At 34.4% G+C, this 21634-nt stretch overlaps 1 protein-coding gene across 1 annotated transcript; it reads right to left on the bottom strand.

The window, feature by feature from the left end:
• Nucleotides 1-11533: 11533 nt before the first annotated feature.
• LOC123281560 (olfactory receptor 4P4-like) lies at nt 11534-12463 on the bottom strand. Its single transcript, XM_044760955.1, has one exon. It carries the CDS (start codon nt 12461-12463, stop codon nt 11534-11536), a length of 930 nt encoding a protein of 309 aa, XP_044616890.1.
• Nucleotides 12464-21634: the final 9171 nt, after the last annotated feature.

Raw genomic sequence — 21634 nt, 5'->3', positions numbered from 1 at the left:
TGCAGGTGCATAGGACCTATATTTGAGAGACAGATTTTTGAACAAAGACAAAGTGGACTCTGGTGCCTTCACTTTTCACATTCTTTTATGAAGAGATTTCCTCTCTCTCCAACCTCATGCATCACACTTTTACAGTCTCCAACACCAGATGCCATCTCCTCTATAAATCTCAGAAGATTTATTACATGTATCCAGTGTCAACAAGCATATTTATACTACAAATAGGTCTACAAAGTAAATGGGTCTGTACGGTGGGTATACCTCATTTATGGCAGAAGGGGCCTTCAAGGTCATCTAGAGCAGTGATCCCAAGCTCTAATGGGTACTTGAATAACTTATGGGTGATGTCAAAATATAGATTCCAAATCAGTTGTCTGGAGTGGGGCTTGTGATTTTGCATTTCACACAACCTTCCAGGAGGCATCCCTGGTGGGGACGTTACTCTGAGGAGCAAGGATCTAGTATCCTTCTAATTTTGTACATAAAGAATCTGAAGATCAGGGAGATGACAAGATTATCCCAAGATTTGCTTTTGGGTTAGGTATTAAAGGATCTAAATTATTAATTAACTAAACAGTAAAGAAAAACATAAATTAGACATTGAGGAGTGAGACAGAAAAATAAGGAATACATAGAAAAGAGGCTCATTAACAATAAATGCTAAAAAACAGTCTTCACAAATTTCTTAAAGCTAACATGTACCAACACCTGTATCACTCATGGCCAACCAATATATGTAACATCCATTTTCTCTTTCAAACTGCTTATGGCCATTGCTCACGTCTTTAGTACTATCCAGTTGTTCTTTAAAAACATAGCTAAGGAGCCACCATGTAAATATAAACTCATAATGACAGCTAACAGTAGTCAACATATAGTGAAGGCTTACTTGGCACATGATCTTTGTAAATACTATTACTTTGATTTTATTGTTGTCCTACTAGTTCTACAGAAGAGAAAACCAAAATGCAACAACAACAAAAAACGCTAGAGAAACTTTCCAAAGTGGAGCTGTGAGTATCAATTCTGGAGATCCAACTCCAGAGCCACAGCACTTTGGACCTGCTGCTTTCAGAGATATTTTAAACTAAATCTCTACCATATCTGATTGCTAGGTTCAAAGAGGATATTTTAATTTATTTTGAAGTAAAAATCACTGGTCAAATTTATTTCTAAAATCTATTAGTGTAAAATGACTCTGTCTTAAATTGTATAAATAATATGAATAGCTATCATTTTCCATTTTCAAAAATTAAAAATCAATTTGTGACAACTGAAAATTAGTGAATAAATAGAATGTCCATTACTATATTATGTAATAGCATTTTTAGAGTTTATTTTCAATTATGCTGAATTTGTCAGATACAGTTAATTAATATTTGCTTGAAGTATGTGATGACTGTGCCCCACATTTTAAAACCTGTATATATTGCTCTATATCTGGGTATTTTTGGTATTAATTTTAAGATGGGTTACATGGGAATTTATGAGTATGACTTAACAAGAGTTAAAAAAATTAAGAGAAATAATTTGATTTACTGGTTTTAAATAAATGGCCTTTTGAGTTTTCAAATTAAACAGGTTGACCTGTTTTATAAGAAAGAGATTAAGTTTTTTTAAAACAATTTACTTATTGAGTTTAATTAGGTAATTGTAATTTCTTACACTTGGAAAGTGATTTTGAATACACAGAAAACTATTTTTCATAAGCATGCAATATTTTAGCAAAAACAACCTCATTTATATTGCTTCTGAAACAAAAGAGATTTGAGGTATTGATTGAGTGCTATAATGGGTCTATTATATAGCAGAAATTTGTGATAACAAATTTACACATTCACTGATGAAGCACTGGATATAACATAATGAGCACAGGATGACCCGCTCCACTTACCCTGTTGCAATTCTTTCTGCCATAAATATAAACTTCATAAACTTTGTTTTTACTTTTTCCCAGTTTTTTATTCCATGATTTTCTACATTTTAAAACATTATATTTTAACTGCAGTCATTCTATCTCCCTTTCTTCTTTTTTGTTTGGTTGTCTTATTTTTTTGTGGTACACTTCTTTCTCTTAACATTCATTACTCTTTGATTAGCTCAAACTTCCAAAGTCTTTGAAACTAGTTCTCAGTATTTTTCTGTTTCCTTTTATCCTTTCACTCTAATCCTGTCCTGACCTAGTTACAGTCAACCTGCCTTTTGGTGTTTTGCACTTTCTCTACCTCACTCTTCCTCATAATGAACTCCATACTAAAAACCTTTTGCTACTAAGTAATTATTTATGTGTGCATGAATCTTCTGGGGGAAGGTGATGTTAATTTTCTCTCTTGAGTACTTAAGGCTCAAGAAGACCTGGTCTTTTGTTAGATCTTTCTAAATGGGTAGTTACAGATTTTTTCCATCATTTGTTTTAAAAAAATAAATTGTAAAGTTATTGGATAGAACAGTAAAGGGATATTTCTTTGGGTTTTAAATATGTTAATCTAGGTATTTTGTCTTGCTGAGAGTTATTAGCAGATGCAAGTATTCAATAAGTTAAAAGAATTTGTAAAAAAAACTTCTTAAAACGAATCAAGCAGAGTACAATTAGACAAATGACTTTACGTAAAAAATAATTAAGTAATATAAAGCATGTTGTAGTTGAAAATTCTAAATTATCTCAGAATAAGAAAATAACAATTCTTCCTGACTGTTTATCGGATGAAGATAATAGGCAAAGAAAAACCAGCTGAAAATTTAACAGGGAATAATTTCACCCAAGGACAAGTTGCATTTTTAAAGCATCATAAAGACTTCCTTCTTTGAGTGATTAGTGTTTTCTTACTGAGTGAGATAATTTCTTATTTAAAATCTTAGATTTTTAAAGACTTTGCTTTTCAAATTATATGGGTAAGAATGAAGTACACCATCCTTCCAGGAGCACCCACTTTACTTTGACACAAGCATATGATCTCACTTTCCAAGCCAGATTCAGAGCTTCAGATAAGAAGTCTGTAGGCACAAAATTCCTCATCTATCTTAAATTTGTAGTTCCAAGAAAAAGAACCTTTGCATCCAGTCTATAGTCCAGATATGATGTTGACCTTTACGTGGAGCCTTGCTTTGCATAGAATTTATAAAAATTCTCCTTCTTTAAATTTTACCTAACCTCCACTCTTCCCCCAAATCTATAGTAACTCTCCCTTTCGTTTTGTCTAATGAGACAACTGATGATCCCTGTCATTTGTAGCCTTTGCGATAGCAGTGATTCCACAAACATGACTTTGCTTGACTACAGCTGTGTCCCTAGTGGCTTTTGGCTGATTGAGCTAGGACAGAACTAACAGAAGAGTGAAAACACATGCCATGGTCCATCTATAAAAATGTTTTCTGAACTCTAAAATATTCTTCAAGTCCAATCACTTGCAAGCTTATAAATTCTACTAGAGAATTGAATTTTATCTTCAAAGTACATCACTATCTATAGCATTCATTAGAAAACCACTAAGAATTAAGCCACTACACAAAGCAATTCAAGGGATAGAATACAAATGAAAGAATTTCTAGTTCTCCTTTGTGGTGTCTTTCTAACCTGCTTAGTTCAAGTTTGCTTGTGTCAAATGGTCTGAAAATATCTTGTACAGTATCACCATCGATGCTTAATAAAACTAGACATTTCATAAGAAGTGGAAAGATGATGAAAATCAGTAATCAGAATAGAGACTGAACACTTCCCAGTTGGAAGAAGTTTGAAAAGGGTCTTTAAGAAGAAGAGGATTTAAAGAAGAGATAGTGTTTTCATCAGGGAGAATAATATTCTTTAGAAAAACGAGTTAGTACTTAACTTTTTGGTCATGAGTGAATGGTTCAGGTTAAAGAACCATAAAAAATAAGAATCCTAAAAAAGTATGGCAATCAAGAGAAGAAAGTTTGAATTTAATGCATAAATTAATAAAGTATTACGTTCAGAAATTGGCCAAAAGTATCAAAAACTGTGTATATCACAGCCATTTCATAAGTTTTTCAGTGCCATAGCTCTGCAATATCCTATTCTTAAAATAGAGTTGAATTTTCAACAATGAAAATATATAAATCTTTATATTACAAAACTGTGCATTGATATTGGAAAAATTTAAAACAACCTACTGTGGAGTAATTTTTGGTAAACATTATGGAGGGCAATTTGGGGACACGTATAGAATCCCCCTCTGCATTGAACAATGATGACAGTACCCAGTTTCTGGTACAATTGCTAACAATTTTTTTACTGTAATTTATTCTTGATGTTTGTATTCATGAAAATGATCTGTATCAGGAAAGGAAAATAGTTTTCTCTCAAGTGTAACTTCATTTAATTGGTAATGACTTATTCCAGGACTGTAGACAATGGATTCTCTGGAGGAGGAGGAATGATGTGCATCAATTTTCTGTCAGATGTCAGCAAAATGACTACTCTGATGCAAGCTGCAGGGTGGTGTGAGAAAATGAAGGCTGACAGGATGCTCTACAGCTGTACCATACCAGCCTACCGAGCAGGGGGATGTTTATATCATCACTACTCTACTAGTTTTCCATCATAGCGTTTTTACAACCTCAATCACTATGAATCAATAATTTTACCTTCCTAAATTATTCCAGGTAAGTGACAATTTTTTTTACATTTTCAACTATTATCAACATTGATATATGCTTTTGTTTTTAACCTGAATTTATGTATGTTATATAATTAATATACAGAGTAAGGCATTATATGATGACACCACCATTTACTAATCTTTTCTTTTCAATGAATATTTAATTTGCCTGCAATTTTTCAGGATCACAATCTATTTTACAAAGACAAGACTAGGCCACTTCTCTCTGAAGATAGTGATAGTAAACTCTCAGCGAAATATACCTAGAGACGTTAAGTATAGAGCGTGACTATCTTCAACTTCTCTGAATAGTGCCAGTTGTCTTTCAAAACATTTGAATGAATTTAAATTCTGGGTCATTCTCATCTCTCCATGTTGTTCCAACACTTGGTATTATCAGTACTTGAAAGTTTTATCTGATGACTGTAAAAGGGTATTCAGTCTAATTTTAATGTGATTTTTCTAGATTTTTAGTGAATTTGACCACCATGTCAGTGTTTATTTGCCTTTAAGTGTCTTTTATAAATTTTGCACTTATATACTTTATTTTTAATTAAATTGTTTGCCTATTAAATTACTTTATAGCATGTATTATACATTCTAGTAAGTGATTATTTGTTATACATTTTGTGAACACATTCTCTGAGATTATCCTTCCTTTTTTTCAACGTTGTTTGTTGTGTACTTGTAAAAAATTTTAAACTTTTCTGCAATCATATTTACAAATGATTTCCTCTAGGGCTTTTGCTTTTCGGGTTTGCTTAAGTAATTCTTTCCTGACCATATCAGAGAAATAGTCTATTTTCTTTGAAATATTTTGAGGTTCTGATGATCAAATTTAGATTTTCAATTCATTTGAATTTATTTTTGTGTACAGTGTAATGTGGACTTTTAAAGTGTTTAATTCTAATTCTGTCCATATCATTTTCTTCTCTAGTTCTTCCTTTTCCACTGATGTGTAATGACTCCTCTGTTATATTCTAGTTCATACTTATGAATTGATTGCTTTCTCTTTCTGTGATTCATTTCCTATTGTAAGGTAGACAAATTTTTCTTCCCTTCTTGGTTCTTTACCTGGTATAATAATTAAATTGACATAAGACAGATTAACAAGATAAAAAATAAAATTAAGTTTGTTCATATGGCTACCCCAGAAGTATGGGGTTCCCCAACAGTCAGGTGATTGAGGCTTATATGCCACTCTGAGCTAAAGAGAACGGGTAGGGGGTCTAGGACTTCAAAGGAATAGAAAGACAACTCACAGGAAGATGGGAAGAGCAAACTTTGGTAAACAAATGTTTGCCATACCATGTACATAAGTCTTTGTGATGCAAAAAGTTATCTCTGATGATAACTCTCTTCCTGCTAGAGGCCCTCTATCTAAAATCTTTTAGGCAGTTAGAGAGGAGGTAAGAAGCTCTCCTTGAGTTTGTTGGGGCTTGATCTTGTTTGGCTTGAAACATTCCACATGCCAAAGTGGCCCATTCTGGGGCAGACTGCCCTGAACCCCACCACTATCACCAGACAACCACACTCTTTTAATGGCAACAATGTTATAGAAATCTTGATATTTGGAAGGCCTATACTCTACTTCCTGATTCTCTTTTTTTATTTTAATTTTCATGACTCTTCAGCTAACATAAATTTAAAACAAAAATTTAAATTTTCATTACGCTATTTTAAGATTTCACATAAAAACTGAATGATAATTTGGGGAGAACTGACGCATTATTGAGTCTTCTTATCCCTGTACAATGTATATAATATAAGTAGTCTCACATTTTCTTTGTATTCTTAAATAACTTTAAAAATATTTAACCCCCAAAATATTTTTCTGATGAGAGTTATTTCCAGATACCCTGTAGTTTATAATGTAATTGTGAATATATAATGCATCTTTAGTCCCTTTTTATCTAGAGCTCTCACTTGGCCACTCTCCCATAAAATGTTGAATTTTGAACAGTCCAAGACAGTTTCTTGTAGAATATTCCACACTCTGGATTTGTCCAATGGTTTTTCATATAGTATTATTAAATACACTCTTCTATCCTCTGTTTTTCTGAAAACTGGAAGAGTGAGCTGAGGTTTGATTAGATTCTTGTTGACCATTTTTGAAAAGAGCCCTTCAAAGGTGATATGTTTTACATATTGCAACATCAGGAAGCACTTCATGATGGGCGGTTTTACTGTTAGTGATATCAATTTTAGTCACTCAATTAGGAAATCAGTTCTTTCCATTGTAAACACAGAGTAGATAGTTCAAGGTTAAAATTTGTGTAGAGGAGGAAAAATACATTTTTCTTCTACTCTTTTTAGTTCTTGGCTAGCAGCCCTGTAGCCAAAGACAGATTAACAAGAGAAAAGCTTACACATGTACTAATATAAGTTTTATGTAACATGGAAGCCTTCATAAGGAAATTAAGACCCAAAAATATCATCAAGCCTGAGTGTTTTTATGAGAAGTTTGATGAAGAGTGAGAAGTCTTGGAAAGATATAAGAATGAAGAGTATGAACTAAGTGTAGTAAACTGGGAGGAAACTTAACAGGGTCTGTTCATTCAGGTTCTTCTCTGTTTCTCCTAGTCTTCTGGGTATAGGCACCTTTCACAAGACGGTTTATGATCTGCTTCAGGGGAAAGTTTTAAACATTCCACTTCTTCCCACACCTGCCTTTTCTCAAATTGCTTCAGCTTGACATTTTTAACATGCCAAGGAGTTATCCTGGGGGTAGTATGCCTTGAAACTTTTCAATTCCCCATATGAAACTCCTCTAAGAACTTTCATAGTCCAGAAACTGAGTTGATAGATTGTCCCATAAACCACTGAATCACTTTCAGTCCTGATAATTGTTCAGTCTAGATAAATAATTGTGTCTCATTTCAGGAGGCAGTGGTATAGGTGAGAGTAGGTACCCACCTAAGTTAGATCTCTATATGGTGAGAACAATTAGGCATGTAATGAAGAATATTTCTATGGAAACAAAAGAAAAACAAAGTTTAATAATTGAAACAAACTGTAAACTCAGTTTTTGAGTCCAGAGAGTAGTCAGTCAAGAAGATTTCTAAATGTGAGGATTGAAGCATCTTCAGGTGGAGCAGGAACAGGCAGTGGCAATCTGACAGATTTTCCTGGTTTGCAGTTTGAATATCTAGTATGTCATGGCATGTTTTGGTAAGATTTTTATTGAGATATAATTGACATATAACATATTCATTTCAGATGTACAACATAATAACTAGTTATATTGAAAAATGATTACTGTAAGTCTAGTTAACTTTTTGTGTGACCCACAGAGCAATAGGCATAAAAATTGGCCAAATATGAGCTGTTGTGGTGATTCCTTTGAAGTTTGTACCAAGTTGTTCAGGTTCAGCTTGCAAGGTTTTGGGAAAAGACCAGTTTGAACTTTTAGTGGCTCCAAGTCAGAGGGATGGGAGAAAATGTGGAAATATTGGTTTGGAGAACTGTTGCCAGATATTAGACGGAACTAGAAGATTTCGGGATACAGTCCAATTTATAGGCAGATGACATACGTCAAAGACAGTAAATAGGTCCAAAATTTAATACCAACAAGGGTATGATATAGTTTTTTGTTGAAACAATTTTTCTTTTTTTCTGAAATCACTATCACTTCTATCAAAGATAGAAATCAAGTTAAGACTAATCTGCTTGCAAAATAATTCTGATATCATTAAAGTTGGTTTGATTATTTACGTAAGTGCAGCAAGTATAGCGATGACCATATAGGCTCTTTTTTGAGTTTGTGTTGCTGGGACTTTTTATAAAAAATGTTAGATTGAACCTTTAAAAGCCTCTCACAGCTAGGATGTCAAGCAAGGACTCACCATCAGACCTTGCCTGTAATACATATAGAGTTGCGTGAATTCATCTCTTCGTGAGCTCCTCCAAGTAACCTGAGTTTCCTGGGCCTGCCAGAGAGTGATCTTCCTTCCTCACCTGCAGGGCTGGGACCCCTGTAAGCGAGGCGCAGGCCAGGTTTCCAAGGAGCCTTTAAAATCATTGACTCCTTAATGTCAACCGTACATTTTCTCTCTGATAGACAGCATAAGAGAAAACATAGAAGAATTATACCAACTTAATAAGTATACAGAAAAATACAGAAATTTCTTTTCTCACTCATGTGTATGACATAAGAGTGAAGATACCAATAAGATAGATCAATACTGTCTAGGGACATGTAAGAATGGCAGAAACTAACTTCCTATTCCAGGTAGATGGAATAGATAGAAATTTTCTGGTTCCTTTTATGAACTACAACTAAAACTGGGACATTATACTGGAGCCAGCCTGGTGGTGAAGTGGTTAAGTTTGTGAAATCCGCTTCAGTGGCTCAGGGTTCACAGGTTCAGATCCTGGGTGTGGACCTGGACTCTTCAAATCATGCTGTGGCTGCCTCCCATATACAAAATAGAGGAGGATGGGTATGGATGTTAGCTCAGGGACAATCTTCTTCAAGCAAAAAGACTAAGATTGGCATGGATGTTAGCTCAGGGGCAATCTCCCTCCAAAAAAAAAAAAAAAGGACATTGTAAACAGTATTCCTTCTTTATCCATGGGAGATATGTTCCAAGAACCACAGTTGATGCTGAAGCCATGGATAGTACCGAACTCTATATATGTTGTTTTTTCCTATATTAGATGAAGCAGGTAGTTTAGGAGATATTTAGTAAAATCAAAATGTTATACGAAAGTCGGTGATTTTGGTACACAGGAAAGAAAGAACTATTTGAAAGAATGTTTTGGAATACTTAAGATATACTGTAACTGTATTCATAGGCTCTTCTCAGGGGTTGAAGAGAGCACTAGAATAGCCTAGAAGTGTCTACATCAACCCTCTCAATAGTTGCCTAGAAATGGATATAGGGTTGAAGAAAAGAGTGAGGGGCAGGGAGTGTGAGTGAGGGGAGAAGTCGCATAGAACTACATCACTTACAGCTAGTTATGCCCCTAGTCTTTCCATTAGGCTCCATCCGAGACTCCTAAGCTTATTCCAGCTTGATGTTTTCTGACAACCCTGGGGCATAAATAACGGTCCTGTGGAGTGTGAGCATTCATTAACTGACTAATGTATTATTTTAATAACGTTTAGTAAAGGTGAATTTTTAGATTACAAATAAATTCATATGTAAGTGGATAGAATTTATTAAATTACACACTTACAATCATAATATTTGTTAAATATTCTGTGTTTACCCTAACGTGCTGAAAAAACCATTTTATCAAATTCTTCTATTCTTTTACCCATCCTCAAGACCTGCAAGACCCTCATACCACACACACACAGAAACAATTGTCAAACACACAGGCACACATATACACACAACATTTGTGTGTTAGATGTATGAAAGGTTGTAAGAGTTGAAAAATTAAAACAAGGATGTCTAACATTAAAGACAAACACTACTGTCTCTAGAGTTTTCCTGGATCTTGCCTTTGCAATGGAGCAGGTGCAACTCAAACAACGAAGTTCTGTATGGAAGCAATGCAGAAAAGACAAGTTCCTGGGCAGAGAGAAATGTCTAGACAAACGGGAACCAAAGCACAGAGCTGATAATGGGTTATGTGATTCAATGGACAAGGGAGTAAACGAATAATTAAAATAGTAGTTCCTCCTTAAAGCAGAAAATAAATAAGAAGACTATAGGGGCTGAGTTCTGCTGAATTTCATTCCCTCCCTGATAGACATATGATATTTATGTTAAACTTTTAGTCTTTCTAACACTACTTATTTTACAATTAATGAATGATTGTTAAAGATAAAAGGGGAAGTTCTAAGTATGTGAGAACAATGCATACAGTCAAATAAAAAGAGAAGATAGTATCTTTGAATGTAATTCAGTAACTTTATTTATGTCTTAATTTGTGCTGGCTTTACTGATAGGAAAAAGAGATACAAAGGAAAATAAAGATACAGCACATAATCTGTCTCTGTCAAATTGTAAAAACACAATTCATAAGAAGAAACACTCTTATAGGGCAAAGCGTTATTTAAAATAGAGTGAATGTACAGCTGAATTGCAGTAAAAAATCAGGGCAGAAATTGGAAATACTTTTGGTCTGTTTATGGATCTGCAAAGTCTCCCTGAATAAGGAACCATCAGGGGTGTGAATTATATGTAAGACATGGACACTAAAGCATAGGTGTGGGGGCATTATATGTAGGGAGACAACAGAAATAAAGCCATAGAGGTGAGAGATTTTAGAGGATGTTTGGAGAGTGTAGAGGGGTCCATTGTAGCTGGATGAAAGCATCCAAGCAAAGGGAAACAGAAGAAGAAAGGAAAGGAAAGAGGAAAATGACCTAACATGAGTTTCCCAAACTAAAACTTAGTACTGTGCAGAAACTTCACCTTTATTAGCCAAAGTAATATTACATCATTATGAAGTACAACATTACTACATTTTATAGATATTTAAAAAACAGAGACTCATATAATTAAAGCAAATTGCCAAGACACAGAGATAAAACCTTACAGAGTCAGTAGTCACCCAAGTGTCCCTGACTCCAAAGCCTGTCGCTGGAACACCACACTTTCTTCAGGTGCAGTGACTTTTAAGACTAGCATGTCAGACTCAGACCAGTTTTGTAAGATTCTGATAAACAAGTGAGAAGGTTAGATTTTATTCCAAGGAAAGTAGGATTCCATATCAATTTTTGGAAAGGGCAGTGATATGATCAGAGATGTGTTTTAGAAGGGCACTTCTGAATTACTCAACTCCAGGTAGTCACACCTAGAATTGGTTGCGTTCTCAAAATAACGTGTTTCCTTTGGTCATATCTTGTCAGAGATCATTTGGTCCAACTCCTCAAAGAAAGCGGGTGTGCTTTCTATAACATCTCAAATGATAAATGCTCTTGGGACACAGGGTTGAAAGCACAATGAACGTCACCTTATTTACTTGAATTCTGAATGTGTCATTTGAGACCAAACCTTGCACATGGTGATTTTCATCTCCACATTTCTGAGAGTGTAGATGAGAGGATTAAGCATGGGGGCAATCACAGTGTAAAACATGGAGATTTCCTTATCTTGGTTCTCACTCCCTACAGGTAGAGCATAAGTATAGATACAGGGCACAAAGAATAAAACTACAACCATTATGTGAGAGCTACAGGTTGAGAGAGCTTTGCGCCATCCTGCAGATGAGCGTGTCTTAAGATTATACAATATGAGTATGTAAGAAGCTACTAGGACAAGAAAAATAACAACCACCACGATTCCTAAATTAACAATCACTAAGATACTAAAAACATGAGTATCTTTGCACCCAAGCTTCAAAAGAGGTTTCACATCACATATGTAGTGATTTATCTGATTAGCACCACAGAAATGTAAATTGAGTACCACAAGCAGTAAAGCAAGAGAGTGCCAAAACCCCACAACCCAGGCCATAATGATCAGCATGTTACACCTCTTCCAGTTCATGATGACCATGTAGTGCAGGGGCTTGACAATGGCAACATAGCAATCAAAGGCCATGGACACCAAGATGAATGTCTCCACACCTGCCAGCAAGTGGAAAGTGAAGAGCTGGGTCATACAGCTGTTATATGAAATATTTTTTCTTGCTGCAGCTAAGTCCCTGATTAGCCGAGGGACCACAGTGGAGGTGTAGCAGAGGTCCATGAGGGAAAGGTGGCAGAGAAAGTAGTACATTGGTAGTTGGATAAGATGGCTGCAGGTGATTGTGAGTAAGATGATGAAGTTCCCCATTAAGACGGCCAGGTAACAGAGCAGGAACAAGAAAAAGAACAGTAGCTCTATTTGCTTGTTTCCCCAAAGCTCCATGAAAGCTAATTCTGTGACATTGTTCTGATTTTCCATGAGGCTGCATTGAGTTCGGAGTATGCAACAAACTCAATTCACCTGAAATGAACAAAACATAATACATCTTTAATAGCATTTTCTTTTTAGTTTTGGAAAGATTTACACATTAAAAAATATGTAGGTCGTACAAGGTTTATTACATACTTAATCTTTTAAATCCTTTTTAGATTAAGGTCATCATTATATTTCAAATGATAATTAATAAGAGCATATTTTATGTCTAGAACTTCTGTGAACATTTTGCATGCATTTAATTCATAACAGTCCAGTACGTAATATTCTGGTGCTGATTTTAGATACAGGGAAAAATGGGAGGATTCAGTTAATTACATCAATCCATTAATATATTAAGTAGCAACCTAAGATGAACCTGTATCTGACGTCAGATTCCAAGCTTTTGGGAGTTATCTAATATCCACGGACCAAATGAAATTTCAGCTCTCATCCACCTCTATAAAAGATCTCTGTCTCTACCATTAACTATCTGTATGATTTTAAGCAATTCCCTCCCCATCTCCATGCTACATATAATTTATGTATAAAGTTTTAGTCACACACAAACATCCTATACATCTAGTGAAACTCAATATTTATTCTTGAAATAAAAAAATAAAGGCTGTCAATCATAGTAGAGCATAGCTGAATTAATTGAAAATACTTTCAGTGACTCTCCTTCTTTGCATGTTTGGTCAAGATTCAGAACATGGAGAGGCAAAAAATAATGAACTGGAGGCAGAATGCTGGGCATCTGAATATAGGAACACAGGCTATTATTAAATAAAAGCTTCGCCTTTTTTGCTAATTACTCTAAACACACAATTAAGAAGTCATTACTGAAACGTTAGAAATGCTTTAGAGAGCTGGTTGTTTTCTGTTGACAAGTTGATGAACTCAGTGTGATTGAAGAATGGCCTGCTGATTTTAACTCATATTTAGAACAGTATTGCCATTTTGATGCAGAATATATAGGAGCAGAGAGTGAATATGTTGAAACCATCACCTTTTACCCATAATCAAAAGTCCTCCACAACACAATCATGGTTTACGTTAAAGATTGTTAGTTTCAGCGAATTGTTTCAATGGCATCAATGGGAGAACAGTACTATGTAGTAGGCAGACCCTCCATCTAATGATTATGAAGGTGAGCATCCAGTCTCATACGTCCTGTTAATTTTTTCCTGTTAGCACTGAGCAGTTCATCCACTCTGAGCCTCCTCCTTTAACTGGTAAGTAGAACTTAAAATACCGGATCTATTTGCTGTATTCCAAGAGTAAAATAAATAAGTGTGTGCAAAGAATATTGAAATATGATTCTAATTTGTTGACTCCACAGAACGGTAGTCCCACAAATGTGTGGAGAGGAACAAACTGTTGTATAAGGAAATTGATATGAACATTTTCATCAGTTAATTGATTTTACCTGAGGATTTTTGTATTCTGACACAAAAGGATTGATTGAAGAACTCATTAGACTACATTACGTTTAAGGAGGAAACATGGGTGTTGGTATAAGTTTGTACTGAGTTCAAATAGAGTTTAGCAAAATACGTTTTTTGTATAAATTGAGACTATCCAAACCTTTTTTTTTTTTTTTTTGAGGAAAGTTAGCCTTGAGCTAACTCTTGCCAATCCTCCTCTTTTCGCTGAGGAAGACTGGCCCTGAGCTAACATCCATGCCCATCTTCCTCTACTTTATACGTGGGACACCTACCACAGCATGGCTTTTGCCAAGCAGTGCCATGTTCGCACCCAGGATCCGAACCGGTGAACCCCGGGCTGCTGAGAAGCAGAATGTGCGAATTTAACATCTGTGCCACCGGCCGGCCCCCAAATTTGGTTTTTATTCATGTGGAAGAATCTGATCAAAGGATGTAAATAAATCTAAAGATAAATTTTTATTAAAACTGTAGTACAAAACTGTAGAAAAACTAGAGTGTCAAACCTTAGAATGTGCAACTTTTGGTTGAGAATATTTCCTGAACATTGGTGCAAGCCTCAGCATCTCTTAACATTTGGGCTAGTGCTGCCTAAAGTACAATGATTGAACATCCATTGGGAAAATACAGACTAATATGGAAAAAAGATTATTCAAAGCAGTGCTCACAGACTCTCTACCAGGAATCCTCTAAAGAAGCTAGCTCATGCAAAAATATCCCCCAGTCCCATCCTCAGACCATTCTCCTTCTGGTCTTCTTTTAATCCATAAAATCTCAGACTTTTTGACTCTGCTTTCTTTCTCTCTCCCTGTTCTTGCTTGCTCTCTCTCTCTCCCTCCCTCTCTCTCTCTCTCTCTCTCACACACACACACACACACACACACACACACACACACTATCCACATGTGTGTTTAGATACACAAGGTTTGGGGAGTGAAGAATATTGGTTTCACCTTTTCACATACCTTTCAGTTGAAGAGTGTCTCACCTAAATCTCTCCTTTAAACTTTATATTCTTTGAGAAAAATCTCTGTGAGGAATTGTTTGCAAAGACATGTCAACATAATTTGAAAAGAATAAAAAACATTGAAATAAGATTCTTGGGAAGTGGGATTTATGACTAAGGACATGAGCTTATACTGATAGTATAAAAATCCATCAAAGTAAATTTGAGATTATTTTTCTGTTTCTTCATTTATCATGTCTACAATAAAGAAAAATTGTGAAATTGCAAGTTATAGCTTCATTAGTTGATGAATTTACAGCAAAATGTTTAGATACCATATGCTAAGTATTTATGTGTTCTAGGCACTATATTAAATACTTTTCATTTACAAACTATTTCATCTTCACCATGACATGATGAGGTATAAACTACTGTATTATTGTCCCTACTTTGCAAATAAGGTAAGTAGAACCCAAAGTTAAAGAAGTACTAGGGGGAAATCTGTATCTCAACAATTTCTGGAAGAGTTGGAAGCTCGTACTTTTTTCATTATGCTTAAATGTCTTCTTGTAAATACAAATAAAGGCTTAAACCCCTCAATTTACCCTCAAATTATCACACAGATTTTCCCGAATGCCCTTTCTTGAAAATAACCACCAATAAAATTAGTCCAGAAGAATTTAAACTAAAAATTTGAATTACTAAGATCAAAATTTTATATAAAATGCTTATTGAAAATTCCAATTATTTTTTATCAATTTAAATATATACATATAAACTAATTACAATGCTCACTTCTCAAAGATTTCTCATTTTTCTTGAATGTCAGGTGATATTTTAGGCTGCCTCCTTTTATTTTTCTGAGACTGTATTATGAAGCAGCAAGTAGATGTAGAACACCTCTGACTCCACCATGAGTCTTCCATTCACAACAACCTTTTTGGAAAGCATTGCTGAGAATGCCTTTAATTAAAAGCACAAGAGAGACCAAAGGGAAAAACTCCCACAGGAATTTTACAGCAGCCGATGTGCGTGGTTGTAATTGTGAAAATAAAGCCAATGCTATTATAGTGGACATGTACATAGGTTTGAGACTTACTTCTTTTATTTTATCTCTTGAGGGTTACCACAGAAATGGTTCAATACTTCTTCAATATTTTAGCACTCATGAAATATGTATATTTGTTTTTCTCTCTCTCCCCTCTGCTAGCATAATTTCCTCAAAGATTGAAGTACTTAATATATATTTAATTAATATTGAAATCTTTGCTATCCTATGATATAAATATGCAAAGAGAACATCAGATAGTCATTAATATTTTCCTCAGCAAAATAACATCATTACTGTTAGGATGAAGATTTGGAAATAATTTCTCAATATTTAATTGTGCTAATTGGAAAATTAGAAGTTGTGTACACCATTTTGTGTTACTAGGTGTCATCTAGTATTTGAGTACTCTTCAGAGTTGGGAAAAAGCCACAATGAGTAATCATTTTTCTTCTTTATTTCAGTTTGTTTTGATTTTGCTCTGTTTTGTCCTTTTCCCCTACTTGGGTGATAGGGAGAGGAGAGTCAGTAGAATCTGAAGGGAACAGGCTGAGGAAATCAAAGTCTTTGGTTCACAGCAGATGATTCTCATGGGTCCATGCAAGTTTCCTCCAAAGAGTATTTTACTTTATAATATATTCTCCCTTTTTTATTGCTCATTTCCACTCTGTTTGCCTTCCGGACACACACTGTACTCTAACATATTCAACGCTTACCAGCCCTAGGTTCCTGCAGGGCTCACGGTTTTCCTCAGCTGTCCACACCTTGGAAATTGTCTCTTACAATACTCCTTTTAAATTGTGGCATTTGACTTTGTCCTTTCCTTATTTCATGATACTGACTCATATATGCATCTAATAATATAGCCTCAAAATGCTTGAAACAAAGTTAGATAAATCTACATAAAGAAACATAATAACACAACTTCTTAGTGGAAGATCACAATGCTCTTTTATCAATTACTGATGAGTAAATCAGACAATGTCAGAAAGAGTATGACAAATCTTAATAATACAACTTTAAAAGCATATAGAAGCATAATAAAATTACAATCTAACAAAGAATACATATTCTTTACATGCAAAGATGGAATACTTACAAAATTATTAGATCATTTAAAAAAGCCTCAACATATTTTAAAGAAGTGATATTATAAAAAACTGTGAGCACAACAAAAGGTATATCTAGATCCAGAAATAGATATAGATAGATACAAGTATAAATACACAGTCATATACAATATTTGGAAATTAAAACTATACCCTGCTAAATATCTAGTTTGCTAAAAAAATTAATCACCCTGGAAATTTTTTAAACTACCTATAATTAAACTATAAAGAATGTACTACTTACCAAAGATCATAGGAGGCAGAAATAATGGTGTTCTTAAAGAAAATTAAAACCTTTACACTAGAAAAACAGAAAAGTTGAAACGGACTTTGTATTTAGAAGACAAGACAGTTTAGAGAACCAAGAAGAAAATACATAGGGAAAATCAGGGGAAATTAATGAAAAAAAACCTCAAACTATACTAAAGAAAGAGCAACAAAATTAAAAGTTGGATATTTGAAAAAAAGTTTATCAAAACAGTTGAACTTCAGGTAATATGGACCAAAAATGGAAAGAAGCAAATAAATAGTATTAATGAAGTAGGACTTAACTACTGATTAAAAAGGAGGCTAAAAATCTACAAAATATTATCAACAAATAAATGGCAATAACTTTGAAAATGTAGAAAAAATGTTTTTAGAAATAACTCTTACCAAAACTGACTCAAGAAGAATTACAAAACCTATTTGTCTATAACTAGTAAGAAACAGAATTAGTTAAAAATAATTACATAAAAGGATGCCAGTCACACATTCTCTTTAAAAACAAAGATGAGAAAAAAGATGCTCATTCCTATCACCAGTTTCATTCCACATTGTAACGCAAGTCTTTGTCAGCACAATAAGACAAAAATCTGGTACATAACAAATAGAAAGTGGGAAATAGACTGACATTATTTGCATGTGAAATGATTATTCACATCGAAAATCCAAAGATTTTGCAGATTTTATTAGAAATAGTAGGGTAGCATAGTCTCTGATATAAGATTAATAAAATTCAACTACGTGTCCATATGCCATCAACAAACAATAAGAAATGCAATTAATATAGACACAATTTACACTAGTGTTAGAGAACAGAATATTGAGTAACTAAAACTTTTCTATAATTTTCTGTGTAGTATTCCATTATGTGTCTATGCCACTATTTGCTCAATCATTTACCTGTTGGTAGATTTCTGGATTATTGACAGTTTTTGGCTGTTAACAAATAAAGCTGTTACTAACATTCATGTACAAGTCTATGTACGTACATATGTTTTTATTATTCTTGGGGAAATACCTATAAATGAAATGTTTGGGCAATATGTTTAGGTATGTAAATTACTGCTAAACTGTTTTCCAAAGTTTCAGGATTATGGAACCTAATCAAGAAGCTACAACAGCCAGGGGAATGCTTAACGAAGAAAGAAGCTAGTAAATTTTGGAAAGAGAACATTATTGCATTTGAACTTACTTACCTACCATTTCCCAATTCCCAGCTCAGTGTCAGCAGTGAGAATGATGGCGCACATTCCTCATGTAGCTTGCTGGTGCCAGAGTGAACAATGTTGACCTCATCTCAAAGAACTGTAATTGTGTGTTTTGAATTTTGTGGTGACTCCCTGAAGAATTGGCTCACTGACACGACTTTGCTTCATGTGCCTTGGAAATTTCTCTGCTGGAATGACCTCCAGGGAAGTTTTTCTCAAAATCACCTAAAGGCAAATATACTCGACACAACTGCCTGATGCAAGGAATAAGACAAGGAAGGCAACAAGAGAGAGAACAACTTTGGAATAATGTGGCTGAGGAAAGAGATACATGGGATAAAAGGGACTTGAGAAACTCCCCTGTATACCAGGAAATCAAGAAAATCATGGATATTATCAAGGCTGGATACATGCTCAGAAAAGTTGAAGAAGACACTAAATCACCCACTGACTGTTAGGCTCTGTGAAAGGAGGAAGTGAAGGCCAAGACAGAGTTACTTAGAAGAAAACATAAGGCAAAATTCATGACCTGGATTAGGCTGTTTTTAAAAATATGGCTAAAAAAGAACATGTAAAAAAATAGATAAATTGGACTCCAAAAAATTTGAAAAACTCTTGTGCATCAAAGGGTACTATCAAGAAAGTGAAAGTCAACCCACAGAATGGAAGAAAAATGTTCAAATCATCTACCTAATAAGGATCCTGTATTGAGAATATATGAACATTTACAACTTAGCAAGAAAAAGACAACTCAATTTTAAAATGAGTAAGGATTTGAATAGACGTTTTTCCAAATATGCTATACAAATGGCTAACAAGAATATGAAAATGTGCTTACCATCAATAGTCATTAGGGAAATGCAAATGAAAAGAAAAGTGAGAAACCAGATCAATGCAAAAATCCTCAACAAAATACTAGCAAATCGAATACCACAATATATGAAAAAAATCATACACCATGATCAAGTGGGATTTATTCCAGGGATACAGGGATGGTTCAACATCTGCAAATCAATAAACATGACACTCCACATTAACAAAATGAAGAATAAAAATCCCATGATCACCTCAACAGATGCAGAGAAAGTATTTGACAATACAGCAACCATTTATGATAAAACTGTGAATAAAATGGGTATAGAATGGCAGTACCTCAACATAAAAAGGCCATAAATGACAAACCCACAGCTAATATCACAATCAATGGAGAAAAACTGAAAGCTATATCTTTATGAACAGGAACTAGATAAGGATGCCCATTCTGGCCGCTCTTATTTAACATAGTATTGGAAGTCCTACCCAGAACAACCAGGCAAGAAAAAGAATTAAAAAGGATCCAAACTGGAAAATGAGAAGTGAAACTGTCGTTATTTGTAGATAACATGATTCTGTATATAGAAAACCCTAAAGAATCCACCAAAAAACCTTTAGATGTAATGAATACAGTAAAGTTACAGGATACAAAATCTACATACTAAAATCAGATGCATTTTTAAACACTAACAATGAAGCAGCAGAAAGAGAAATTAAGAATGCAATCTCATTTACAATTACAGCAAAAAGAATAAAGTACCTAGGAAAAAATTTAACCAAAGATGAAAAAGACTTGTACATTGAAAATTAAAAACATTGTTAAAGAAATTGAAGAAGATACAAAGACATGGAAAGATATTCCATGCTCTTGGATTGGAAGAATTAGCATAATTAAATGTCCATCATCTTGAAACAATCTACAGATTCAATTCAATCCTTATCAAAGTTCCAATGACATTTTCCACAAAAATAGAACAAAGAATCCTAAAATTTATATGGAACAAAAAAGACCCTGAATAGCCAAAGGAATCCTGCGAAAAAAGAACAAAGTTGGTAGTATTACACTCCTTGATTTCAAGATAAACCACAGAGGGCTGGCCTTGGGGCCAAATGGTTAAATTTCCATACACTCTGCTTCAGCAGCCCTGGTTTGTGGGTTCAGATCCTGGTGCAGACCTACTACACTCATCATCCATGCTGTGGAGGTAGCCCACATACAAAATAGAGGAAGATTGGCACAGATGTTAACTCAAGGCTAATCTTTCTCAAGAAAAAATGAGGAAGATGGCCAACAGGTGTTAGCTCAGGGTGAATCTTCCTCACCAAAAAGAAAAAAAATCAAAATATATTACAAAGTTATAGCAATAAAAACAGCACAGTACTGACACAAAAACAGATATACATATTAATGGAACAGAATCAAGACTCCAGAAATAAACCCACACATCGACGGACAACTAATTTTTGACAAGGGAGCCAAGAGCATACAATGGAGAAAGCAAAGTCTCTTCAATTAATGGTGTTGGGAAAACAGGACAGTCACATGAAAACAATGAAAGTAGATCATTATCTTACACCATGCACAAAAATCAGCTCAAAATGGATTAAAGACTTGAATGTAAGAAAGACCTGAAATCACAAAACTTCTTGAAGGAAAACATAGGCAGTATGCTCTTTGACATTGATCTTAGCAGCATATTTTCAAATACCGTGCCTGACTAGGCAAGAGAAACAAAAGAAAAAAATAAACAAATGAGACTACATCAAACTAAAAACCTTCTTCACAGCAAAGGAAATCATCAACAGAATTAAAAGATAATCTAACAATTAGAAGAAGATATTTTCAAACCCTATATCTGATAAGAGGTTAATATCCAATATATACAGAGAAATTATACATCTCAAAAACAAATACACAAACAACCCAATTAAAAATGGACAAAAGATCTGAATAGACATTTTTACAAAGAAGATATACAGATGGTCAATAGGCACATGAAATAATATTCAACATCACAAATTACCAGGGAAATGCAAATGAAAACTACAATATGATATCACCTTTGACCCATCAGAATGGCTATAATTAGCGGGACAAGAAATAATAAGTGTTGGACAAGCTGTGGAGAAAAGGGAGCTCTCATACACTGCTGGTGGGAATGCAAACTGCTACAGCCACTGTGGAAAACAGTATGGAGATTCCTCAAAAAATTTAGAATAGAACTACTATATGGTCCAGCTATTCCATTGCTGAGTATTTACCTGAAGAACATGAAAACACAAATGTGTAAAGAAATACTCACCCCTATGTTCACTGCAGCATTATTCACAATAGTCAAGACTC

Source organism: Equus asinus, chromosome 1, assembly GCF_041296235.1.
Source record: "Equus asinus isolate D_3611 breed Donkey chromosome 1, EquAss-T2T_v2, whole genome shotgun sequence".
Taxonomy (NCBI): domain Eukaryota; kingdom Metazoa; phylum Chordata; class Mammalia; order Perissodactyla; family Equidae; genus Equus; species Equus asinus.
Note: the sequence above shows the minus strand (reverse complement) of the source record. Positions and strands in the feature narration are given on the sequence as shown.